Source organism: Thalassophryne amazonica, chromosome 5 (genome assembly GCF_902500255.1).
Source record: "Thalassophryne amazonica chromosome 5, fThaAma1.1, whole genome shotgun sequence".
Taxonomy (NCBI): domain Eukaryota; kingdom Metazoa; phylum Chordata; class Actinopteri; order Batrachoidiformes; family Batrachoididae; genus Thalassophryne; species Thalassophryne amazonica.
This window is the reverse complement of record NC_047107.1, coordinates 37,091,812-37,113,163: the sequence shown is the minus strand read 5'-3', so window position 1 is coordinate 37,113,163 and position 21,352 is coordinate 37,091,812. Positions and strand designations below refer to the sequence as shown.

The 21,352-nt window shown below is 41.4% G+C and overlaps 1 protein-coding gene across 1 annotated transcript; it reads right to left on the bottom strand.

The window, feature by feature from the left end:
• Nucleotides 1–3,366: 3,366 nt before the first annotated feature.
• LOC117509944 (transcription factor 7-like 1) lies at nt 3,367–7,422 on the bottom strand. Its single transcript, XM_034169555.1, has 3 exons — nt 7,361–7,422; nt 3,624–4,419; nt 3,367–3,531 (listed from the first exon to the last, which is right to left on the bottom strand). Exons 2-3 carry the CDS (start codon nt 4,074–4,076, stop codon nt 3,367–3,369), a joined length of 618 nt encoding a protein of 205 aa, XP_034025446.1. The 5' UTR covers nt 4,077–4,419; nt 7,361–7,422.
• Nucleotides 7,423–21,352: the final 13,930 nt, after the last annotated feature.

The following is a 21,352-nucleotide window of genomic DNA, read 5'->3' as shown; positions in this document are numbered from 1 at the left end:
CCTTCACTTTAAGTTTTGGTTTATGTTTGAGTTTTGACTTTTGAGGTGTGAACCTTCACTTTATATTTGAGTTTTGACTTTTGAGGTGTGAACCACCAAATTTGTTTGAGTTTTGACTTTTGAGGTGTGAATCTTTATGTTTGAGTTTTGACTTTTGAGGTGTGAACTTTCACGTTTTCACTTTTAAATGTATGTTCGAATTTTGACTTTTGAAGTGTGAACCTTTACTTTATGTTTGAATTTTTACTTTTAAGGTGTGAACCTCTGCTTTAAGTTTTCATTTTTAAATTTATGCTTGGGTTTTGACTTTTAAGGTGTGAACGTTCAACCCAGTCTCACGGCAGTTGGTGATTCAGCAGCATGAAATATACTTTAATCTTTTAGTTCATGATATTGTCAAGGAAAGTGCAAAATGTTCGTAACGGGAGCACAAATTTATTCTAATACATTCTGTGGCGGCTGCATGATATTAAAAGTGATCGGGGGCGGGGGGGGGGGGGGGGGTCCAGGGGAGTTATTGTTAGGATTAGGGGAAGGAGTAGGGTTCGGTTATGGTTAAGGTTAGGGTTGGGGTCGGGTTAGTAATAATAAGTTTGAAAAAAACCCTGTCATGAAAATTTTAATCATTTCATGACGAGAGCACGAAAAAAACTTGAGACTGGGCTGGAACCTTCACTTGATTTTCCTTTATAAATCGCTGGTTGTCTGGATCAGAAATTTCAGTTAAATATACCATATAGCAGACGAACTCACTGATATTTGAGAAGTGAAATGAAGTTTGTAGTATTTACAGAAAGTGTACAATATTTAAGCAAAATTAGTCAGGTGCATAAATTTGGGCACCCTTGTCATTTTATTGATTTGAATACATTTAGCACTAATTATTATAACACAAAATTGGTTTGGTAAGCTCATTGACCTTTGACCTCCTTACACAGGTGAATCCAATCATGAGAAAGGGTATTTAAGGTGGCCTTTTACAAATGTTTCCTCTTTGCATCTATTTCAGTGAATGGCAACATGGGACCTTCTAACAACTCTCAACTGACCTCACAACAGATTGTTCAACATCATGGTTTAGGGGAAGGATACAAAAAGCTGAAGGGAAGGATGGTGAGAGCAGTCACAGTCAACCCACAGACCTGCTCCAAAGACCTACAACATGATCTTGCTGCAGATAGTGTCTGTGTGCATCGTTCAACTATACAACGCACTTTGCACAAGGAGATGCTGTATGATGCTGTAATGCAGAGGAAGCCTTTTCTGCGTACACGCCACAAACAGTCACTTGAGGTATACTAAAGCACATTTGGACAAGCCAGCTTCATTTTGGAATAAGGTGCTGTGGACTGATGAAACTAAAATTGAGTTATTTGGACATAACAAGGGACCGTATGCATGGCAGAAAAAGAACACAGCATTCCAAGAAAAACACTTGCAACCTTCAGTAAAATTTGGAGATGGTTCCATCATGCTCTGGGGCTGTGTGGCCAGTGCAGGTACTGGGAATCTTGTTAAAGTTGAGGGTCACATGGCTTCCAGTCAATATCAGCAGAAGAATCAGTGACAAAGTTGAAGTTGCGCCGGGGCTGGATCATTCAACAAGACAATGACCCGAAACAGTGCTCAAAATCTACTAAGGCATTCATGCAGAGGAACAAGTACAACATTCTGGAATGGTCATCTCAGTCCCCACACCTGAATATTATTGAAAATCTGTGGTGTGAATTTAAGCGGGCTGTCCATGCTCGGAAACCAACAAACCTGATAGGTTTTCTAAAGAAGAATGGTCCAAAATACCTTAAACCAGAATCCAGACTCTCATTGGAAGCTATCAATGAAATCACCTGGTGGAGTTGGTGGTTACAAAGAAAACCTGCACCCTCTTGGCCCTTTCTGGAATCAGTTTGACACCAGTCTTCCCTTACGTGCCTCCAGGTTGTGCAAAATGCTCCTGCTCATCTTGTAATGAACACTTCCAAAAGTGAGCATATTTCCGCTGTACTTTCCTCACTCCACTGGCTTTCATTTCACTTTAGAATTGATTTTAAGATTTTGGTATTTGTTTTTTAAAGCCATTAATGGTCTTGTCCCATCTTACCTGACTGACATTTTAACTCTCCACACTCGATGACAGGGCATTGCTGTCATCTGGTCAACTTTTTTGAGGAGTATGGGGTGATATGCCACAAAGTATACATTCTTGGCCACTGATCACGAATGTGATTATTTGAGGTAGAGGCGTCAGGTGTCCTCAGGAACTGCTGGAACCTGTTACCACACATTACGATTAATGGCACGTGGTGCTGGATAATTATCAGGAACCTTTACGCACAGTCAAGAATAAGTTTTCGCATTGTTGCGCGCTGTTACGTGCTATCGTTAAGTTTTGTCACGTTGTGAAGGCGAATTGTCTCCACACACACCCCATATTCATCCACCAAGAGCTGAACAGTTCAGATCACTCCAGTTTGCTCCACAGAAGAACTTTGTGACTGCATGCTTAGTTGGGCTCTGTGCCACTGAGGAGACAGACAGCCAGATGTGTGGCTTCACGTAGCTCTCGTCTCACTCGTTTTCCCAAACATCAGGCACATGCAGCAGATGGAACACCCGCAGGAGCACGCTGAGGCGCATTGGAACAAAACTTTTAGTCAACTTGGCGTCACTGTACTCCTTCAGCATACTGCAGCGACGAAACTGAAAAGCTCAGGCCTTAAAATGGCTTTTGATACAAAGTGGCACTGTGACATGTGTGTTATTTTGGTCTCTAGTCTTTTTGATTGTATTTTCTTGTACTTTTGTTTTTAGTCCTGTGTATTTTATTTCTTGAGTTTTACTATAAAGCACTTTGGTCACCTTTTTCTTGCTGTAAAGGGTGATATCAACAAATGCTGATTGATTCTTAGGGTTAGGGTTGGTGCTAAGGTCAAGAAAATGATGTGAAGTGAGGTCATTGAGAGTTCTTTAAAGGTTTAAAGATCAAAGCATTTTAGGAGTTAAAACAATATTGACCAGTTAATTAATTACTCTATTATTAGCAGTATTGTTATTATTATTATTATTGCTTTCTTGAACTCATCCTTTTGTGCTGTTGGAACTGTTAATTTTTTGTGCTGTCTTTGATCAAAGACTGCTGCTCTCTGCCCTGCTGAGTGCTCAATACCGCCACCCTGTGGTGAACTGTTGGTTCTTACAAAAACATACAAAATATGAACACAGTCAAATATTAAATTTTTTAAAAACATGAAAACATAGCAAACAAATAAAAAATAAAGTGCACTTGTTAGGCTGCCAGAGACTTGATGTTTTTAACCTGCACAAAAAAATGGAAAAGAAAAAACATGCATTAGGACTTCGTATTTGTCAAGGGTGACATGTGTGTGATGTGAACATATGACATGCACGATCTGACTGTTTGCTCACCTTCTTTTGGGGCTTCGAGGTCAGGTGGAGCTCATAGTGGCACCGGCTCTCTTTTGTCTGCTCCTCGTAATATTTCTTCTTTTGTTCCGCAGAGAGAGAATGCCACTGCAAAAAGACGACAACACACCTTCAGTTAACATGCACACTGACACAACTACAAGATCGTGCATGTGCAGATGTGTGCACGCTTCACTTACCATCTTTCCCAGAACTTTATTTACTGTGGCACAATGTTTCGTTTGAAATTGTGCTACTCCTTCCAGAAAATCATAAATGAGTTGGGGTTTTTTTTTGATGTAGGGTTTGGTCCGGGTTGGGCTGCTGGGACTGAAGTGGACTGGAGGACGGGCTGGTGTGCAGATGGGGACAGAAGATATTGGCCGAACAGGAGAGTAGTTGGGAACAGGAGCTGTTGGCTGGACAGGAGTGCAGATGGGGACGGAAACTGTTGACAGGAGTGTGGGTAGAGACGAAATTGGGAGGACGGAGAGTGAAGGGAGGCACAAAAACAGAAGGTTGGACACGACGGCAGGGAGGGATGACACTTGGAGGACAGGCGTGGGTGTCCAGAGGGACAAACGTCGCATCTCTGCTTTGTGGATCCAATATGGGTCTTGGAGGGCAGTCAGGTTCCTGGATTTGAGCATCATTCTGAACCTGGACACACAAACAAACACAACCAGTGATTACAAAATGTCCTCTGTCCACATTTGTCATAAATCCATTTCTCTAACTAAAACCCTAAATCATGACAGTTCCTTCTTTCATCTCCAAAATAAAGTATTATCAGACAGGGTCTCCTGTCCAAACCTACCTGTCTACAGGAGGAGCTGTGTGCTCCAGATCTCCATGTAAGATGTCCTCCAGGAGATCATCCATTTCCACCTCTTTCTGGCTGTCACACAACTTGGTGAAGTCCTGAAGGTGTTCACCGGGATTCTGCAAAGCCTTCAGGAAGGAGGCCCCCACAGAGTACGTGGTGTCCTCTGGAACCTGAACACAACAGTTTTGGGAGCCTATAAATGCCACAACACGCTCTCATTAACACCAAACCTTCACCTTTTTCATGAGGACATGAAGTGATTTTAACACAGACGTGGTTTTTGTTCAGCTGATGAGAAAAATAAAGCTTTTTATACTTGGCTACGAGCTAAGTGTTGTGAAATCCCACAGATAAGGACACACCACAGGAAAACGGCTGCAAAGAAGTTCAGATTATTACTTAATGTAAGTCAGCAGAGAAGCTACCTGAATGGTAGCTGATTTCTCGGCGGGGAGGTGGAGTTGCAGTCCGGCCTTTAAGGTGGTGGTGATGATGTGGATGAGTGACAGCTGATGCTGATGACGAGTAACAGCTGTCACTCCCGGTTGCTATGACATGTCATGGTACTCGGCTGGCACCGCCGCCAGATTGGGGGGGACTAAAACCTCCTCCTTAGCTGTCACACCGGGTGGAACCGAGGATCCTAAACACTCCCGGTGGCAGGTTTCGCTCCAATGAACCACAACCCCAGACGGCCAATCAATCCGGGGATTGTGTTTTAACACCCATGGAAAACCCAAAATCACTCGGGAGGTAGAAGGTGTTACATAAAACACAATTTCCTCCCTGTGATTCCCAGACACAACCAATGTCACTGGCTGTGTCTGGTGTGTGATTAGTGGAAGAAGGGTGCCATCTAGTGCCCGCACCGACAATGGTGACGGTAAGGCCACTAGAGGGAGCCCAACCTCCTTTGCCCATCTGCTATCCAGCAGATTCCCCTCTGACCCCGTGTCCACCAGTGCTGGGGCGTGAAGGGTTAGATCCCCACTCAGGATCGTGACTGGGATACGTGCAGACTGTCGGGGTCTCCCCGCATGGGTGTTGTGACCCACCCTTAGCCCAGTCTCTAAGGACAAGTGCTGCTGTTTTGACCGTTTGGGGCATTCTCTCTGTGTGTGCTCGGTTGAGCTGCAGAGAAAACACTCTCCACGGATCAGCCTCCTTTGTCTCTGATCTGATCGCTCTTTGGCCCTGCTCGTTTCCATAGCAACGTCAGCAGGGGGAGCTGTCGTCACGTGGAGAGCCCTGGCTGTGGAGCGTGGGGAAGTCGGCGCCCTTTCGGACCCGGGGGGAAGAGGGACGGCTTGTGCCTGACCACGCCCTTCGTCTCGCTCCCGTCGGTGTTCTGTTAATCGGTTGTCTAACCGTATAACCAGGTCGATAAGCCCATCTAAATCCCGCGGCTCGTCCTTCGTCACCAGGTGCTCCTTAAGGACCAGAGACAGTCCGTTTACAAAGGCGGCGCGGAGCGCAACAGCATTCCAGCCGGCTCGCGCTGCCGCGATGCGGAAGTCGACTGCATACTTCGCTGCGCTCCGACACTCCTGTCGTATCGACAGCAGCACGCTTGAAGCGGTCTCGCCTCTATCTATGGGGGTGGTCGAACACCTGTCGGAACTCCCTCACAAACTCAGTGTAAATTGTTAGGAGCCGTGAATTCTGCTCCCAGAGCGCCGTAGCCCAGGCGCGTGCCTCTCCTCGAAGCAAATTTATAACGTAAGCCACCCGGCTAGCGTCTGACGCGTACATGACGGGATGCTGTGAAAAGACGAGCGAGCACTGCATCAAGAAGTCCGCGCACGTCTCCACACAGCCTCCGTACGGCTCCGGAGGGCTTATGTATGCTTCAGGGGAAGGTGGGGGGGTTCGTTGAACGACCAGTGGAATGTCTGTCTTTGGCATACGGTCAGCGGGAGGAGGTGCTGCAGCAGCGCCCTGAGCATGCGCTTCCACCTGGGCGGTGAGAGCCTCCATCCTATGATTGAGAATAACGCTCTGCTTGGTAACTAAGTCCAACCGAGCAGTAAAAGCGGTTAAGATGTGCTGCAGCTCACCTAACACGCCTCCCGCTGGCGCCTGTGCACCTCGCTCTTGAAGCCCGCACTTCAAGCAGGGCGCCATCTGGTGGTGGTGGGCCAGCAGTACCTCCTCTTCAGCGGCCCACACAACACTAAGCTAGCAGTGCTTTGATTGCTGTCTGTATGAATGCTGCTAACACTGAGCCTGCATGTCAAAATCTGAAATAACACCTTTTTTTTTCAGGGTAACACTTCAGTTCTAAAAGCTGAAATGTTAGTGTTATACTGCACACTTTTTTTCTCAACACTCGATATAAATACGTCACAGAACTTTAAAATGATCCTTTCAGGTCTGACGGACTTTGGGGATGTTTATTTAAGATTTTTTTTTTATTTTTATGACCTCTCATGGTTTATCATGGGGCCGTGACCCACATTTTCCTTTTCTTTCTTTTTTTTTTTTGTCGTGTTTCTGTTCATCAAGTGCAGGGGTCACAACCTCTGGTTCTTGAAGTCACCTGACGTTATCTGAATGTCTCCCTGCTGATTTGTCGAGGCTGGTGTTTCCTCGCCCTTGATTGGCTGAGCACAGCTGACAGAGTTCATTAGCAGGGAGAGTTGGAAAACATGCAGGACAGGTGACCTCAAAGACCAGAGGTGGTGACTCCTGCGGGGTGCTCCACAAAGCAGATTTAATCACTTTTCTGGATACGTCAACTTGGAGTGAGCGGTTAAAATCACGTAACCACGGGAACATGGGTTCTGAACATAACCTGCTCTGGAGTCAGATTGTGAAATGACTGACAGCGTTCACTTTATAACTCGTGTTTTTCACGCTCACTTGATGATGCCTTTATACTTTGGATGTGAACACGCACGGCGCTCGTTTCTTCAACTAAGAGTTGATTGAACAAATTGATAACTGGTACTGTGAAATCGACAGGTCAGGATAAGTTAAGTCAGGTTCACACAAGCCAGTGATCAGGATGCTGGACTAGGTTGATCATGCCTTATGGAACACCCTCTGATCTCTCTACACCATCTCCTCCATTAAAATATCAAAGAAAGACTCCTTCAAACTGCCACTCACCTCACAGAACAGCTTACTGAGGTCCTCAAACTCCACGTCGAATGAAGGCTTTGAAGCATCCATGATGACCTCTGGAACCTGAACACAACAAAAACAATCGTCATTTTATTTATTGAACAATTTTTAGTTAGAAAGTGACAAATTAATAAAAAAAAAAAAAATCAAAGACAAAAGTTTTTTTCAACAAGAATAACTGATTAGAGACTGGGACACTCTGACCTCTGTGCTATCCTTAATCGACCCCGACCTGTAGCTGCCCTTTCCACAGGTCTGTCATACATTTTTGTTTATGTTCATGACCTAAAGTGATGACTGGATGTCTTGGGTACCGGGTGTTTTTGGAGGAACCTGGGGTACTGCACAAGAGGTTACTTAGGGAGACTCAGATGAGGGGGATGGTTTACATTGTGAGGGAGAGTCAGTTACAGAGTTTTGTACATCTGTTGTGTCTCTGAGGCACCTGCGTGCTGGAGAAGGTCAAGGGCATGCCCACATTTCAACTGGCTGCAGCAGGTACATGGTTAATTTGGGGAGGTGGGGATGGACCGGTTGTCTGGCTGGGTGTGGCCACATCCACACACCACTGAACCATTTTGGGTCCTGGATGGCAACCACCCAGAGAGACAACCGGATGAATATATTATACTAAGAATATATTATTTAAAATGTTATAATTAACCAATATACTCAAAGACCACTAGGGGTCGCTCACAGACCTCCAGTGGTCCACAGATCACGCTGAGAACGGCTGATCTAAAGCCTTCTTGTGCTGTTACACTTAAAATGTCATGAAATACTGCCATAGTAACCAGAGAAAATTTGATTTAGAAAAGTAATAAAAATTAACAAATAAATCAATAATGAATGATTTATGCGTGCACGCACACACGCCACAATCAAATTATCAAAAATATTAATTTGCAGTGTTCATAGTAACAGTTTCTGAATATTATATTTCCAAACAATTAATGGTTCACTCAGTGTTAAAGGTGTTATTTTACGTCTAATGTTCGTTTTCTCTACAAATTGCCCTCTCAAAAATTGTGGAAGAAAATAATCCAAAATTAAGCATCTTTGGTAAATAAAAGTGTTTTTTGTGAGGAGCAGTTAATGTTGTGTCTGATTCCTTCTGAAGTCTTGTTCCAACTGATGAATGTTGACCGTTGTCATGACATTGGAGATTAAAACCTGTCAAATTCAGAATTGCTTTATATATATATATATATATATATATATATATATATATATATATATATATATATATATATATACAGGTGGAAAACTTGCAGTTTACCTTTAACACCACCAGCAGAGGGTATTTTTATTTGGGATACTCCCTTGGATCACGTGAGATAAGGGACCACGCGATTTGGGACGTCCACTCGTTTTCCTGATTATAACATGCAGCAGCTGTCTGAGAGCAATGTCTCGGGGTTTTTGAGGCAAATAAATCATCGTCGTGTTGTTTACAGGAAATATAGAGTCAGATGTATTTGAGAGGGTTTATTATGTGTATATGTTGCTGTTCTGTGCTCAAAGATAACTGTAGCTGGTGGATGGTTCTGGGAATCACTTGAGGACTGTGCTGGTGGCGAGACACGCACTAGAGCCCGTCGAATAGGCCGTGGTTGAGAGCCCTCGTTATTTGTAGGATGTTTATCCTGCATGGGATGAAAGTTGCACATGTAAAGTTTTCTACAGAAGGAGGAAAATTTTCAGAATGCTAACTGTCGGTTGTCTGCTCTGTTTAAAGGAGAGAGAGCCACTGCAGTTATATTCTTTCCTCTATTTGTTTTCTTTTTCCTATTTTGAGTACACAGCTATTCCATTTCATGTAGCTGTAGATTTTTGAGAATGTGACCGTCTGTGGCTGCATTCCTGCAAATTTGGATTAAAGGGGTCAGTCAGTGTTACAGGGTAAAACAGAATCCTGGGTTTTAGTGACCACTTGCTAGCTTTATTTATTTTAAAGATTTTGTATTTTCATTTTGTAAAAATTGTAACCTAAATTGCTAATGTATCACACAATTGAATGCAAAAGTTTGGACACCCCTGATAATTTTTATGATTTTCCTTTATAAATCGTTGGTTGTCTGGATCAGAAATTTCAGTTAAATATATCATATAGCAGACGAACACACTGATATTTGAGAAGTGAAATGAAGTTTGTAGTATTTACAGAAAGTGTGTAATAATTAAGGCCATGGCTATTCTCACGGCGGCCATGTCCATAACTCTCATTTGGCTATTCACACGGCAAGACTCGTACGTATATTCGCACGGCGAGACTCTGTTGGCAAAACTTGGAACTACTTGTATAAACAAACATACTGCATTCAAGATGTCATAACTCCTTTAATAATTTTCGATTTTTATGATTTTTTTTTTATTCGGCCGTGTCCACATTTCACTATTCGCACGGCAAGACTCTGGTGGCAAAACTTGGAACTGCTTGTATCAACAAATATACTGCATTCAAGATGTCTTAACTCCTTTAATATTTTTTGATTTTGATTATTTTTGTTTGTTTGTTTTATTCGGCCATGTCCATAACTCTCATTTCAGCATTCGCACGGCAAGACTCTGGTGGTAAAACTTGGAACTATTTGTATAAACAAACATAGTGCATTAAATGAGAGTTATGGACACGGCGGCCATGTGAATAGCCACTTCCAATAATTAAACAAACTTAGTCAGGTGCATAAATTTGGGCACCCTTGTCATTTTATTGATTTGAATACATTTATCACTAATTATTAGAACACAAAATTGGTTTGGTAAGCTCTTTGACCTCCTTACACAGGTGAATCCAATCATGAGAAAGGGTATTTAAGGTGGCCATTTACAAATGTTTCCCCTCTTTGCATGTATTCCAATGAATGGCAACATGGGACCCTCTAACAACCATCAAATGACCTGAAAACAGATTGTTCAACATCATGGTTTAGGGGAGGGATACAAAAGGCTGAAGGGAAGGATGGTGAGAAAAGTCATAGTCAACCCCAACCTGGTCTCACGGCAGTATTATTATTGTTGCTTTCTTGAATTCAACCTTGTGTGCTGTTGGAACTGTTAATTTTTGTTTGTGCTGTCTTTGATAAAAGACTGCTGCTCACTGCCCTGCTGCGTGCTCACTACCACCACCCTGTGGTGACCTGGTGGTTCTGACAAAAACATACAAAATATGAATACAGTCAAATATTTAATCTTGGTGAAGTCCTGAAGGTCCTCACCAGGATCTTGCAAGGCCTTCAGGAAGGGGGTCTCCACAGAGTCCGTGGTGTCCTCTGGAATCTGAACATGACAGTTTTGGGAGCCTTTAAATGCCACAATGCAGTCATTAACACCAAACCTTCACCTTGTTCATGAGGACATGAAGTGATTTTAACACAGATGTGGTTTTTGTACAGATGATGAGGAAAAATAAAGCTTTTTATACTTGGCTACGAGCTAAGCTAGCAGTGCTTTGATTGCTGTCTGTATGAATGCTGCTAACACTGAGCCTGCATGTCAAAATACGAAATAACACCTGTTTTTTTTTTAAGGGTAACACTTCAGTTCTAAAAGCTGAAATGTTAGTGTTATACTGCACACTTTTTTTTTCAACACTCAATATAAAACAGATGTAAGTCACCAAAAACAACTTGCATCTTTATATATAAAATATAATAAAACCATGACCTCTCATGGTTTATCAAGGGCCGTGACCCACACTTTGGGAATTGCTGGTCAAGATCATCACCCCCCCCCCCCCTTCATTTTCTTTTGTCGTGTTTCTGTTCATCAAGTGCAGGGGTCACAACCTCTGGTCCTTGAAGTCACCTGACGTTGTCTGAACGTCTCCTTGCTGATTTGTCGAGGCTGGTGTTTCCTCACCCTTGATTGGCTGAGCACAGCTGACAGAGTTCATTAGCAGGGAGGGTTGGAAAACATGCAGGGTAGGTGACCTCAAAGACCAGAGGTGGTGACTCCTGGGGGGTGCTCCACAAAGCAGATTTAAGCACTTTTCTGGATACCGGAGTGAGCAGTTAAAATCATGCAACCACGGTGACATGGGTACTGAACATAACCTGCTCCATAGTCAGATATGTTCAGGATGGCTGCTGCGTTGTCAGTGCTACATGATGACCCCCCCGATGTGGCCTCTGCATCTTCTTCCTGCTGTGTTAATAATCATGTTGGCTGTGAGCTCATGAAGGACGACACTGATTGTGAAATGACTGACTGACAGCGTTCACGTTATAACTCGTTTTCACGCTCACTTGATGATGTCTATAGTTTGGATGTGAACACGCACGGTGCTCGTTTCTTCAACTCAGAGTTGATTGAACCAGACAAACATATTATATTGTACTTAACCAGTATACTCAAAGACCACTAAGGGTCGCTCACAGACCTCCAGTGGTCCACAGATCACGCTGAGAACAGCTGATCTAAAGCCTTCTTGTGCTGTTATGTGGTAAACCAGAAAACACTACATTACAATAATCAGTTGTGCAGAACACAAACACATGTATCAGTTTTCTATGTGAGAGACATGAGACACAAAAAAAGACAGGTCCAGCCGCAGGTCATCAATGTAACAATGAAAGTCAACCTGATGGCTCAGAATAATCTGAAGCAGATTATACAGAATAAGAAGAATCGATAATGGCATCAATATCGATAAAATCTTATCAATACCCATCCCTAATAGTCAAGGTTGGGTAGGATTACTTTGAAAGAATACATGTGGATTACATGTATGTATGTACATACATTTGGATTACTTGTAATCTGATTACTTTTGGATTACATTTCAAAGTAATCCTACCCAACGTTGGTAATCATATCGCATTGTGAGGAACTGAATCGCCATCAAATACATATCAGATCTCATCGAATCGGGAACAGGGGAGAATTGTATCGTCAGCATAGTCATGTATGGCTATATGTATAGTATCGCTGGTAGTGTATCAAAGTGTGTATCAAATTGTTGTCAGTGATGAGTTTCTCATACCGAGAGGCCAGGGTTGTACTGGACTCCCCTGAAATCTGATTGGACACAGATGATTGACATGTCACGGCACCGCACGTCTCACTGAAAAGAGCTGCATTTTGAAATGAATGACACATATTGACTGCTAGGCCCCTCTTGTACAGTAGTGAGCGCTGTGTACCACAAAAAAATTCTAATTCACCTTAGTAGAAGAAGAAAACTGTTTGACTCACGGACTGCTAATGACACCAAAGTTATATTGGTGAGTAAACAACTGTATTTTTTGCCAGAAATGAGGTCCAGGTTGTTAAAAGCGTCATTTCTCCTTTAATTCGAGTTGCCTTATGTATGCGTGTTTCTCCAGTGATTCGAGCACGTGAAGACGCTCAGGATGAAAGAAATACAGGCAATTTATTTTAAATAACCTCTTAATTTTGCTGTCTGAGTGACACACCAGTGGCACAACGTTTGATAAATAAATCCAAAGTCATCTTCCTTAAATTGAAATCAAATCTTGATATAAATTAATTAAAAATGTAAAATCCACCTTCCTGGTTAAGTGGTGTAGAGGATTTTCTTAAAAAGAAGACCTGATAGTTCAGCTACAACTTGCCAGAAATAACATTTGAGATGAAAGCCTAAATTTAATGTTTTGGTGAAAGAAACTTTTGTATTTCTTCGTAACTGATGTAAACAAAGTCCAAGACATATTCAGTGACTTGGAAATGTTCATGTTTCCATCCCCTGACTGGTCTGAAGAAAACTGACAATAAAACTGATTATTATTTACAGGTATTATGCTATTATCAAGTTTTAGAGATTTGCTTTCAGTTTGAGCTTGAGGAATCTAATTTTAGAAATTTATATTCTTTATATTTTTTGTTTCTTGTATTTGAAATGACATAAAGAAATTAAAATGTGTGAAATACCAAGTGTTCCAATACTTTTGGAGGGTGCTGTATCCTAACCTTATGTTGAGTGCAAAATGAGTGTGGTATTATTACTGTTTTTTTTTTTTTTTTAAGAATGTTTAATTTTCACTAGTGCTGCACTTTGTGTGAAATCAAAGCCATATCATATATTGATATGATAATATTGAGATACAACAATTTGGCTATATTGTACAGCCCTACTGTCAATTACCTGAAAAGTTTGAATATTAATTTACAACTACATTAAAAAATGCTTAAAGCGGCAGGAGGTTAAGAGGGCTGTAATTAGGGGGGTCAAAAGCTGTCGGTTTTTAGTCATGCTAATGCTCCTCAGAAGCATTTACTGAAAAAAGTCTGTCTCCATGTCATGTCCAGTCATATGTAGCTCACACTTGGTATAATTTCTTTTCTGTGTTCATGCTTTTCTGTGTTCAAGGCCCGAGTGACGACTACTAAAAGTCATCCGACAAGGACCCTCTTGAAATCCAGTGGTGGGCACAGCTAACCAAAATGTTAGTTTCGATAACTGGTAATCAGCTAACTGAAAAGTTATCTTTTTTAACACTAAACTGATAAACTGCCTAAAAACTTATCGGAAGCTACAGATAACTTTAAATTTTACCTCTCATACGCTCTCGGGTACCAAAAAGCTGATTTTGAGTTTAAACACCACAAAAGCTAACAGAACCAATGGCAATCACAAACCCGAACAGCAAATGAGCCAGCGCTTGTCTTTGTGCACTCTGCCCCCTGCTGTAGGGAAGCATCATTTACTCTGACAGGATGGTCTAGCGATGAGGCAGAGGTCTTAAAATGGAAAGCAGGTTTGAATTGTGGTTTTGCTTTAAAAATAAAATTATTACCTCTGCCAAGGAGGTTATGTTTTCAGTCGCGTTTGTTTGTTTGTTTGTCGGTCTGTCAGCAGGATAACTCAAAAAGTTTTGAACGGATTTTGATGAAATTTTGTGGAGTGGTTGGAAATGACAAGAGGAACAAGTGATTAAATTTTAGTGGTGATCCGGATCACGATCCGGATCCCGATGCTAATGCGTTAGCATGTCTATGGCATTTTCAATGTTAAAAGTTAGCATTAAGCAGTTGCAGCTGTCATCACGTTCGGGTGCATTTGTTTTCAATCTGTAATATTTCTTAAATTTATTTTTTTTTGTGTGTGTGAATTTGTTTAGCATGATAATTATTAATAGAAAATGCGAATTTTGAAGAGAACTGTAAAATTTAGTTTTATTTAACATTTTGAATGACACCATTATATAAAAAACTTAACAAGAGGTCCCTTTTAAATATTCTTCATATGACACCTTGTATGTAATTAGAAGATCATGAGAAGCTTTCCTCACACACAAAGTAAAAGTGTGACTGAATCATTCCTGAGAATGTGCCTCTTCATCATTTATTACCTCCGCCAAGAAGGTTATGTTTTCAGTCGCGTTTGTTTGTTTGTCTGTCTGTTTGTCAGCAGGATAACTCAAAACGTTTTGAACAGATTTTGATGAAATTTTGTGGAGTGGTTGGAAATGACAAGAGGAACAAGTGATTAAATCTTAGTGGTGATCCGGATCACGATCCGGATCCAGGAATTTTTTAAAGGATTCTTCACCATTGCGGGATAGGGGGAATTTTGACATTCTAGTTTCTAACTCCACAAAAACAAGGCAGAAAGGCTTGAAAAAAATTAGGGTGTAACATAGTCAAATGTTCTATCAAACAACAAAGTTTGGTGATGATCGGATCTGGATTCCGGATCTGGTGATCCAGAATATGCAAAAATATAAGGAAAATGGAAAATGTGTCAGTGTGAGGTGACAAATGAAGCTAGAGATGCACAACTAACACCAAATTGGAGCTGAATCTGTACTGATTCAATAAGGTGTCATCAGATTTGATGTAGCTTCAAATGTTATGGAGGTAGATCCAGAAGAAAACCACCATTACCAAATAAATTGTTTTTATACAATAACTTTTGAACTAATAAAGACATAAAAGTGATTCCAAGTTCTAGTGGTATGTTTTCATGGTCAAGGATGTCAAATATAAAGGAAAGAAAAGTATGTATCATAGTTTTGGTTGTTAACACTCAATTGTTGAATAGATCACTGTGCCAAGGAGGGAATCTATTTAGGGTCCATGACCCTATGGCCTTGTTTAGAGAAGTGTTTCATAAATGTTAAAAAATTCATATATTTGCAGTTTAGTTGAATAATAAATTGAATTTTGCCTCTTATTTGTTTTTGTCTATAAGCACATGCAATATCAATATCAGTGCTCAGATGACAGTAGCTTCTGGGAAAGGTGCAAGTTGCAATAAACTGTGATGCCAAGCGCTAAGGATACATGCTATCCAGTCACAGCAGATGAAACTTTTTTTACTACTGAGCAAACGTCATTGTTAGACTTTTTTAGGTTCAATGATTCCACGGGGTGTGGATGTTATGGCGTCAGTGAACCCATGGCCTTGGCGGAGGTTTGCACTCTCTGAGTGCTTCTAGTTCCAGATAGAATAACTACATTAATGTAAACTCTTAAAATGGACAAAGTGATATATAACACATATCTGTTAATTTTAAAATAATGCACTAATTCTGAAAATTTGAACATTAACACACAGAAGCCCAAAGGGAATTATGGGTAAATAAGCCTCCGCTCATACTGACTGGTTGATTCATTCATTCTATGTAAAAACCAACACAACTGAATCAATGTAACGTGTTGGTGTTTACAAATAAATGTGCTTTTGTAAAATATGTCTTTTTTTTATTTGTATAAAAAAAGAAAGAAATTTTCAAGATCCCACTAAGCAGTGCGTAAGCGCACGCGTGATGACATCATAACTCTATCTGGTTAGGGAGACAAGGTTTCTTTCAATAACAAGAACTGTCAAAAAACTTTCTTGTGTGTGGTTGGAGTTGTGTGGCGATAGGAATCGCCATTTGAATGCTTGAATAATGATGTCAGATGCACAAAAAATAAATAAATCAAATATAATAGTGAAAACATGTTCAGTGCGGTGTCAAAAAGCATCAATCAGTCACTCCGTGAGGCATCATAACATCCGATCGGTTAGCGGCTCGGTGCGGTGTTATAACAGATCAATCAGTCGCTCCGTGAGGCATCATAACATCAAGCCTGGTTCACATAGCAAGATAATTAGGCTGATATCGGACCCGATCTTTCCCTTCCGACAATCTTAAGGACGCCCCGACAATCGTGATGACGCTTAATATAATCTTATCAGATATTCCTGCCGTGTGTGGTTTGTAAGAGCACTCTGATCTGCTCAGAAGGATGTGAGGAGCTAAATATGACATGCAGCCAATCAGAAAGCGAGGTGTCTGATCTGGGAATGTTCGTGTGCGAAATCTGTTTGTGTGTTGTTTTTACCGTGTGGCTGACACCACATACTGTACAACTAAACCTGTCAGAGCTATGATTTTTTTTTTTATCTCCACGTGTGGGGTCTCTCAGGTTTTGGAAACCTACAGATAATTTTAAAATCCTACGGTCGACAACACTGTGATATAACCGGTCACCACTAGATGACAGTGTTCTATTCATTTTGACGCCGGTTATATCACACGGCCTGAATTACAATTTAACAGACTTTTCGGCTTTGAGAAGCAACCTGGGCTTCTTCTGGCATTTTTACATAAAACAAACACAATAATGTCTACTATAAACCCAGAGAATATATTCACGAGAGTTTTAGGCACAATGTACAAAGAGTTTAATGCTGTTATCCATGTAGAGCATGATCAGAGCATCTCAAATGCATTTCTTCTGTCGTGAATACCCATAATGCACTGGGCACAGCTGCATGTCCACACTAAAACCTTCAAAATTAGTGCATTACTTTAAAACTAAAACATATATCTGATATTTTCACTTTATAAAACTTCAGACGTGACATTAATTTAAATAACTTGTCCGAAATTAGTTTGTTTAACCATAAGTTAAAACTGTATGCCTCTAGATGACTTGGGTGCTATTGTCAGCATATTAGTATGGGGTCAAAAGAAGTGAGTTTTTTTTTTATGACCAGTTCTCCTTTCTCTGCAGAGGATAGAGTGGTTTCTTTTGGAACCAGCTCTTCTGTTTGTAGCAAATAGAATTGTGCATCTACTACAAAAAGCTGGTCTAAAAATTATTGGACCAAAACTTACCGGAAAATAATTGGTCCGATGATGGTTTTCAGAGTTACCTGAAAAGCTAATCTGGTAATTAAAACATTATCTTCAATAATTAGCGGTTCGTGGATTAGCGGAACTGTGCCCACCACTGTTGAAATTGCGCTGTTTATTATTTTTATTCTTCTTTATACTTTTCAAGCCCCAATTTCAGCCCTTTCCCATGCTCAAAAAGTCACCTAACTTTGAGAGCTGATCCTTGGTGTAATCCCACCTCCACCTTGGATGAGTCTGTCATTCCGACTGCACATCTCACTGCTGTCACACTATTAGATAGATAGATAGATAGCTTTTATTATCATTGTCATTATAACAACGAGATATCCGCACACACATTCCACATACAACAGCAATTGATCTACAATTATTACTTGTTTACCGTAATAATGGCACACATCAGAATTAGGACAACACATATACATAAGACATTGTTTATGTGCACTAAACTTGAAACAGTCCATTTCCCAATTGAGGCAATGTGAGTGTGTTTGTAGCCGCTGCAACTGTCAAGTCGCGCCACCAGACCAGCTTGAGAGGACGAGGCCTGCTGCAGGGAGGGAGGTGCAGGAAGAGTGATAAGAGGAGAGGCTGGAGCATGCTTCGGTCCATGTGTAAGTCTGTCAGTTTATTGTCCTTGTGGGTTGAGATAAGAATGGAGCCAAATAATCTCACCAGAGCCTGGATAAATTCCTCTGGAGGAAAACAGTGGGCAATTGACCTTGATGCCTGTAGTGTTGCAGCCGAGCAGTGAAAAACACTTTTTACAGTTCCACTCACTCAGCCAAATCCCAAATATGAATTAAGAATATTCCTAATTTTGAATTAAGAATATTGACCGGCCTCCGAAACCTTCAGCTTCAACTGCAAGGCACGCATCAGCTCCAAGGTGTCATCCAATTTGCGTCTGAGTTCAAGAGTCAACGCAGTCTGAGAATGCACTGCCTTGCCGACCTCGTTAATCATGACGGACAAGCGAGGGCCCGTGGTTCTTGATGCTGCTGTCTTTCCAATTTTCCGGTAGATCAGGGGAGCACATAAGCCAAAAAGTAACTTCATGCTGTGGCTGTTCAGCTTTATGCCTCTGTAGTTACTGCAGCTCTGCACATCACCCTTGTTCTTGAAAATAGGAACCAGCACACTTCGTCTCCACTCCTCAGGCATCCTCTCACTTTCCAAGATTTAATTAAACAATCTGGTTAGAAACTCTACTGCCATCTCTCCTAGACATTTCCATGCCTCCACTGGAATGTCATCTGGACCAACTGCCTTTCCCCTCTTCATCCTCTTCATAGCAACCCTCACTTCTTCCTTACTAATCTCTTGTACTTCCTGATTTACTCTCACCACATCATCCAGCCTTTTCTCTCGCTCATTTTCTTTATTCATCAGCTCTTCAAAATATTCTCTCCACCTTCTCAGCACACACTCCTCACTTGTCAGCACATTACCATGTGCATCTTTTACCACCCTAACCTGCTGAACATCCTTTCCAGCACTGTCCCTTTGTCTGGCCAGTCGGTACAAGTCCTTTTCTCCTTCCTTACTATTCAACTTCTTGTACAGCTCGCAATATGCCTTTTCCTTCACTTTTGCCACTTCTCTTTTCACCTTACACCGCATCTCCTTGTACTCCTGTCTACTTTCTTCATCTCTCTGACTATCCCAAAACTTTTTCGCCAAACTCTTTCTCCTTATGCTTTCCTGGACCTCTTCATTCCACCACCAAGTCTCCTTGTCTTCCTTCCACTGTCCAGATGTCATACCCAGTACTGTCCTAGCTGTCTCCCCCACCACATCTGCAGTACTTTTCCAGTTGCCCAAAATTGCTTCCCCTCCAACCAGTGCTTCTCTCACCTGCTCGCTAAATTTCACACAACAGTCTTCCTCCTTCAGCTTCCACCATCTGATCCTTTGTTGAGCTCTCACTCTCTTCTTCTTTACTTCTAAAGTCATCCTACAAACAACCATCCTATGCTGTCTAACGACACTCTCTCCTGCCACCACCTTACAGTCTCTGATTTCTTTTAGCTTGCATCTCCTATAAAGAATGTAGTCCACCTGTGTGCACCTTCCTCCACTCTTATATGTTACCCTGTGCTCATCCCTTTTCTTAAAGTAGGTATTCACGACAGCCATTTCCATCCTTTTTGCAAAATCAGCTACCATCTGTCCTTCCCCATTCCTATCCTTGATACCATATCTACCCACTACTTCCTCATCACCTCTGTTCCCTTCACCAACATGCCCATTGAAGTCCGCTCCTATCACCACTCTTTCATGCTTGGGCACACTCTCCACCACCTCATCTAACACACTCCAGAAATCTTCTTTCTCCTTCATCTCACAACCTACCTGTGGGGCATATGCACTAATGATATTCATCATCACCCCTTCAATTTCCAACTTCACACTCATCACCCTGTCAGACACTTGCTTGACCTAAAACACACTTTTAACATACCCTTCCTTTAAAATTACCCCAACACCATTTCTCTTCCTGTCCTCACCATGGTACAACTTGTACCCACCGCTGATGCTCCTGCTCTTACTTCCCTTCCACTTAGTCTCTTGCACACACAATATGTCTACCTTTCTCTCTATCATATCAGCCAGCTCTCTCCCTTTACCAGTCATACTACCAACATTCAAAGTCCCCACTCTCATTTCCACTTTTCTAGTTTTCTTCTTCTCCCGCTGTGTGTGGAAACGTTCTCCTCCTCTTCTTCGTCGTCTTCGCCCCTTAATCTGGGTCTCATTAACATAAGATCACTGTCCTCAAAATCATTGTTGATTAATGATATAATTATTGATCATCACTTAGATATGATTGGGTTATGTTAAACCTGGCTTAAACCTACAGCTGTCCTCCCCTTAAATGAGGTCTGCCCACCAGCATATACATTTAACAGGGCTGTGAAAACTCCGCGGTTCCACGGGATTCTGCGGATTTCATCATGGGGAGGGGGGGTGTTAGTGTTGTGCTCTATAATCGTGAACATCACTGAGTTTTAAAATGCTTATCGCAAAGCATTCTCTTTTTTTACGACATTGTGTAAGTTTTATAAGTCCGCGGACACTGATCTGTATGTTACAGATACAAATCAGTTTCCTCGGATCCGCAGAGTTTCATGGAGGAAAAATGCCACTCAAAGAGTAGCTGTTACAACAGTTGTCGTAAAGCAGGATTGGTTGGTTGCTGCAGCAATGCTGTGTGGCTCCTGTGTGACGCTTAAGCTAAACTTAGCATGTGGACATCCCGATCTTTTAGAGCTTTCAAGTTTTTAAAAGAAGATTTCTGCAGCATGTCTGTGTCACGGACCGACGTCGCACAGAGAGAAGATGATGAGAAAGACTGTTTGAAAAAGTCTTATAAGGACAAGAATCTGTGGCATTGTCGCTGGCTTCATCAACACACCTGAAAGATAAAAGAAACGGGAAAAGTGAACTGTGCCCTCTCAGGAAAACATTTAGACAAGATTATGTGACTTTTTTTCACTAATCTAGACTTTCTTTCATTGTAAAAAAAACATTGTGGCTTTGAATGGATTTAGGCTGCATGAATTTACACAAGAATATAAGTGACTTTTTACTATAAGGTATGTTATTGATATTTTACCATGATTTTCCAAATATTCTCCAAGCTTTAGCTGTAGTTTTTGAAATGCTGTAGCAGTCTTTTCAGTCTTCATAAATTTCATGTAGTTTAATTGTTCTGAGTTAATGCATAATTTGGTTTACAATTAAAAGGAAAATCATTCCATGTCCTACTTCCACGTCATATTCTGTTATTTCAACATCATCATTGACAGTTCAAATAAAAGGTTGAATATAGGATCATTTAAATATCCACTAATTTTGAGATTTGTTCTTCCAGGAGATG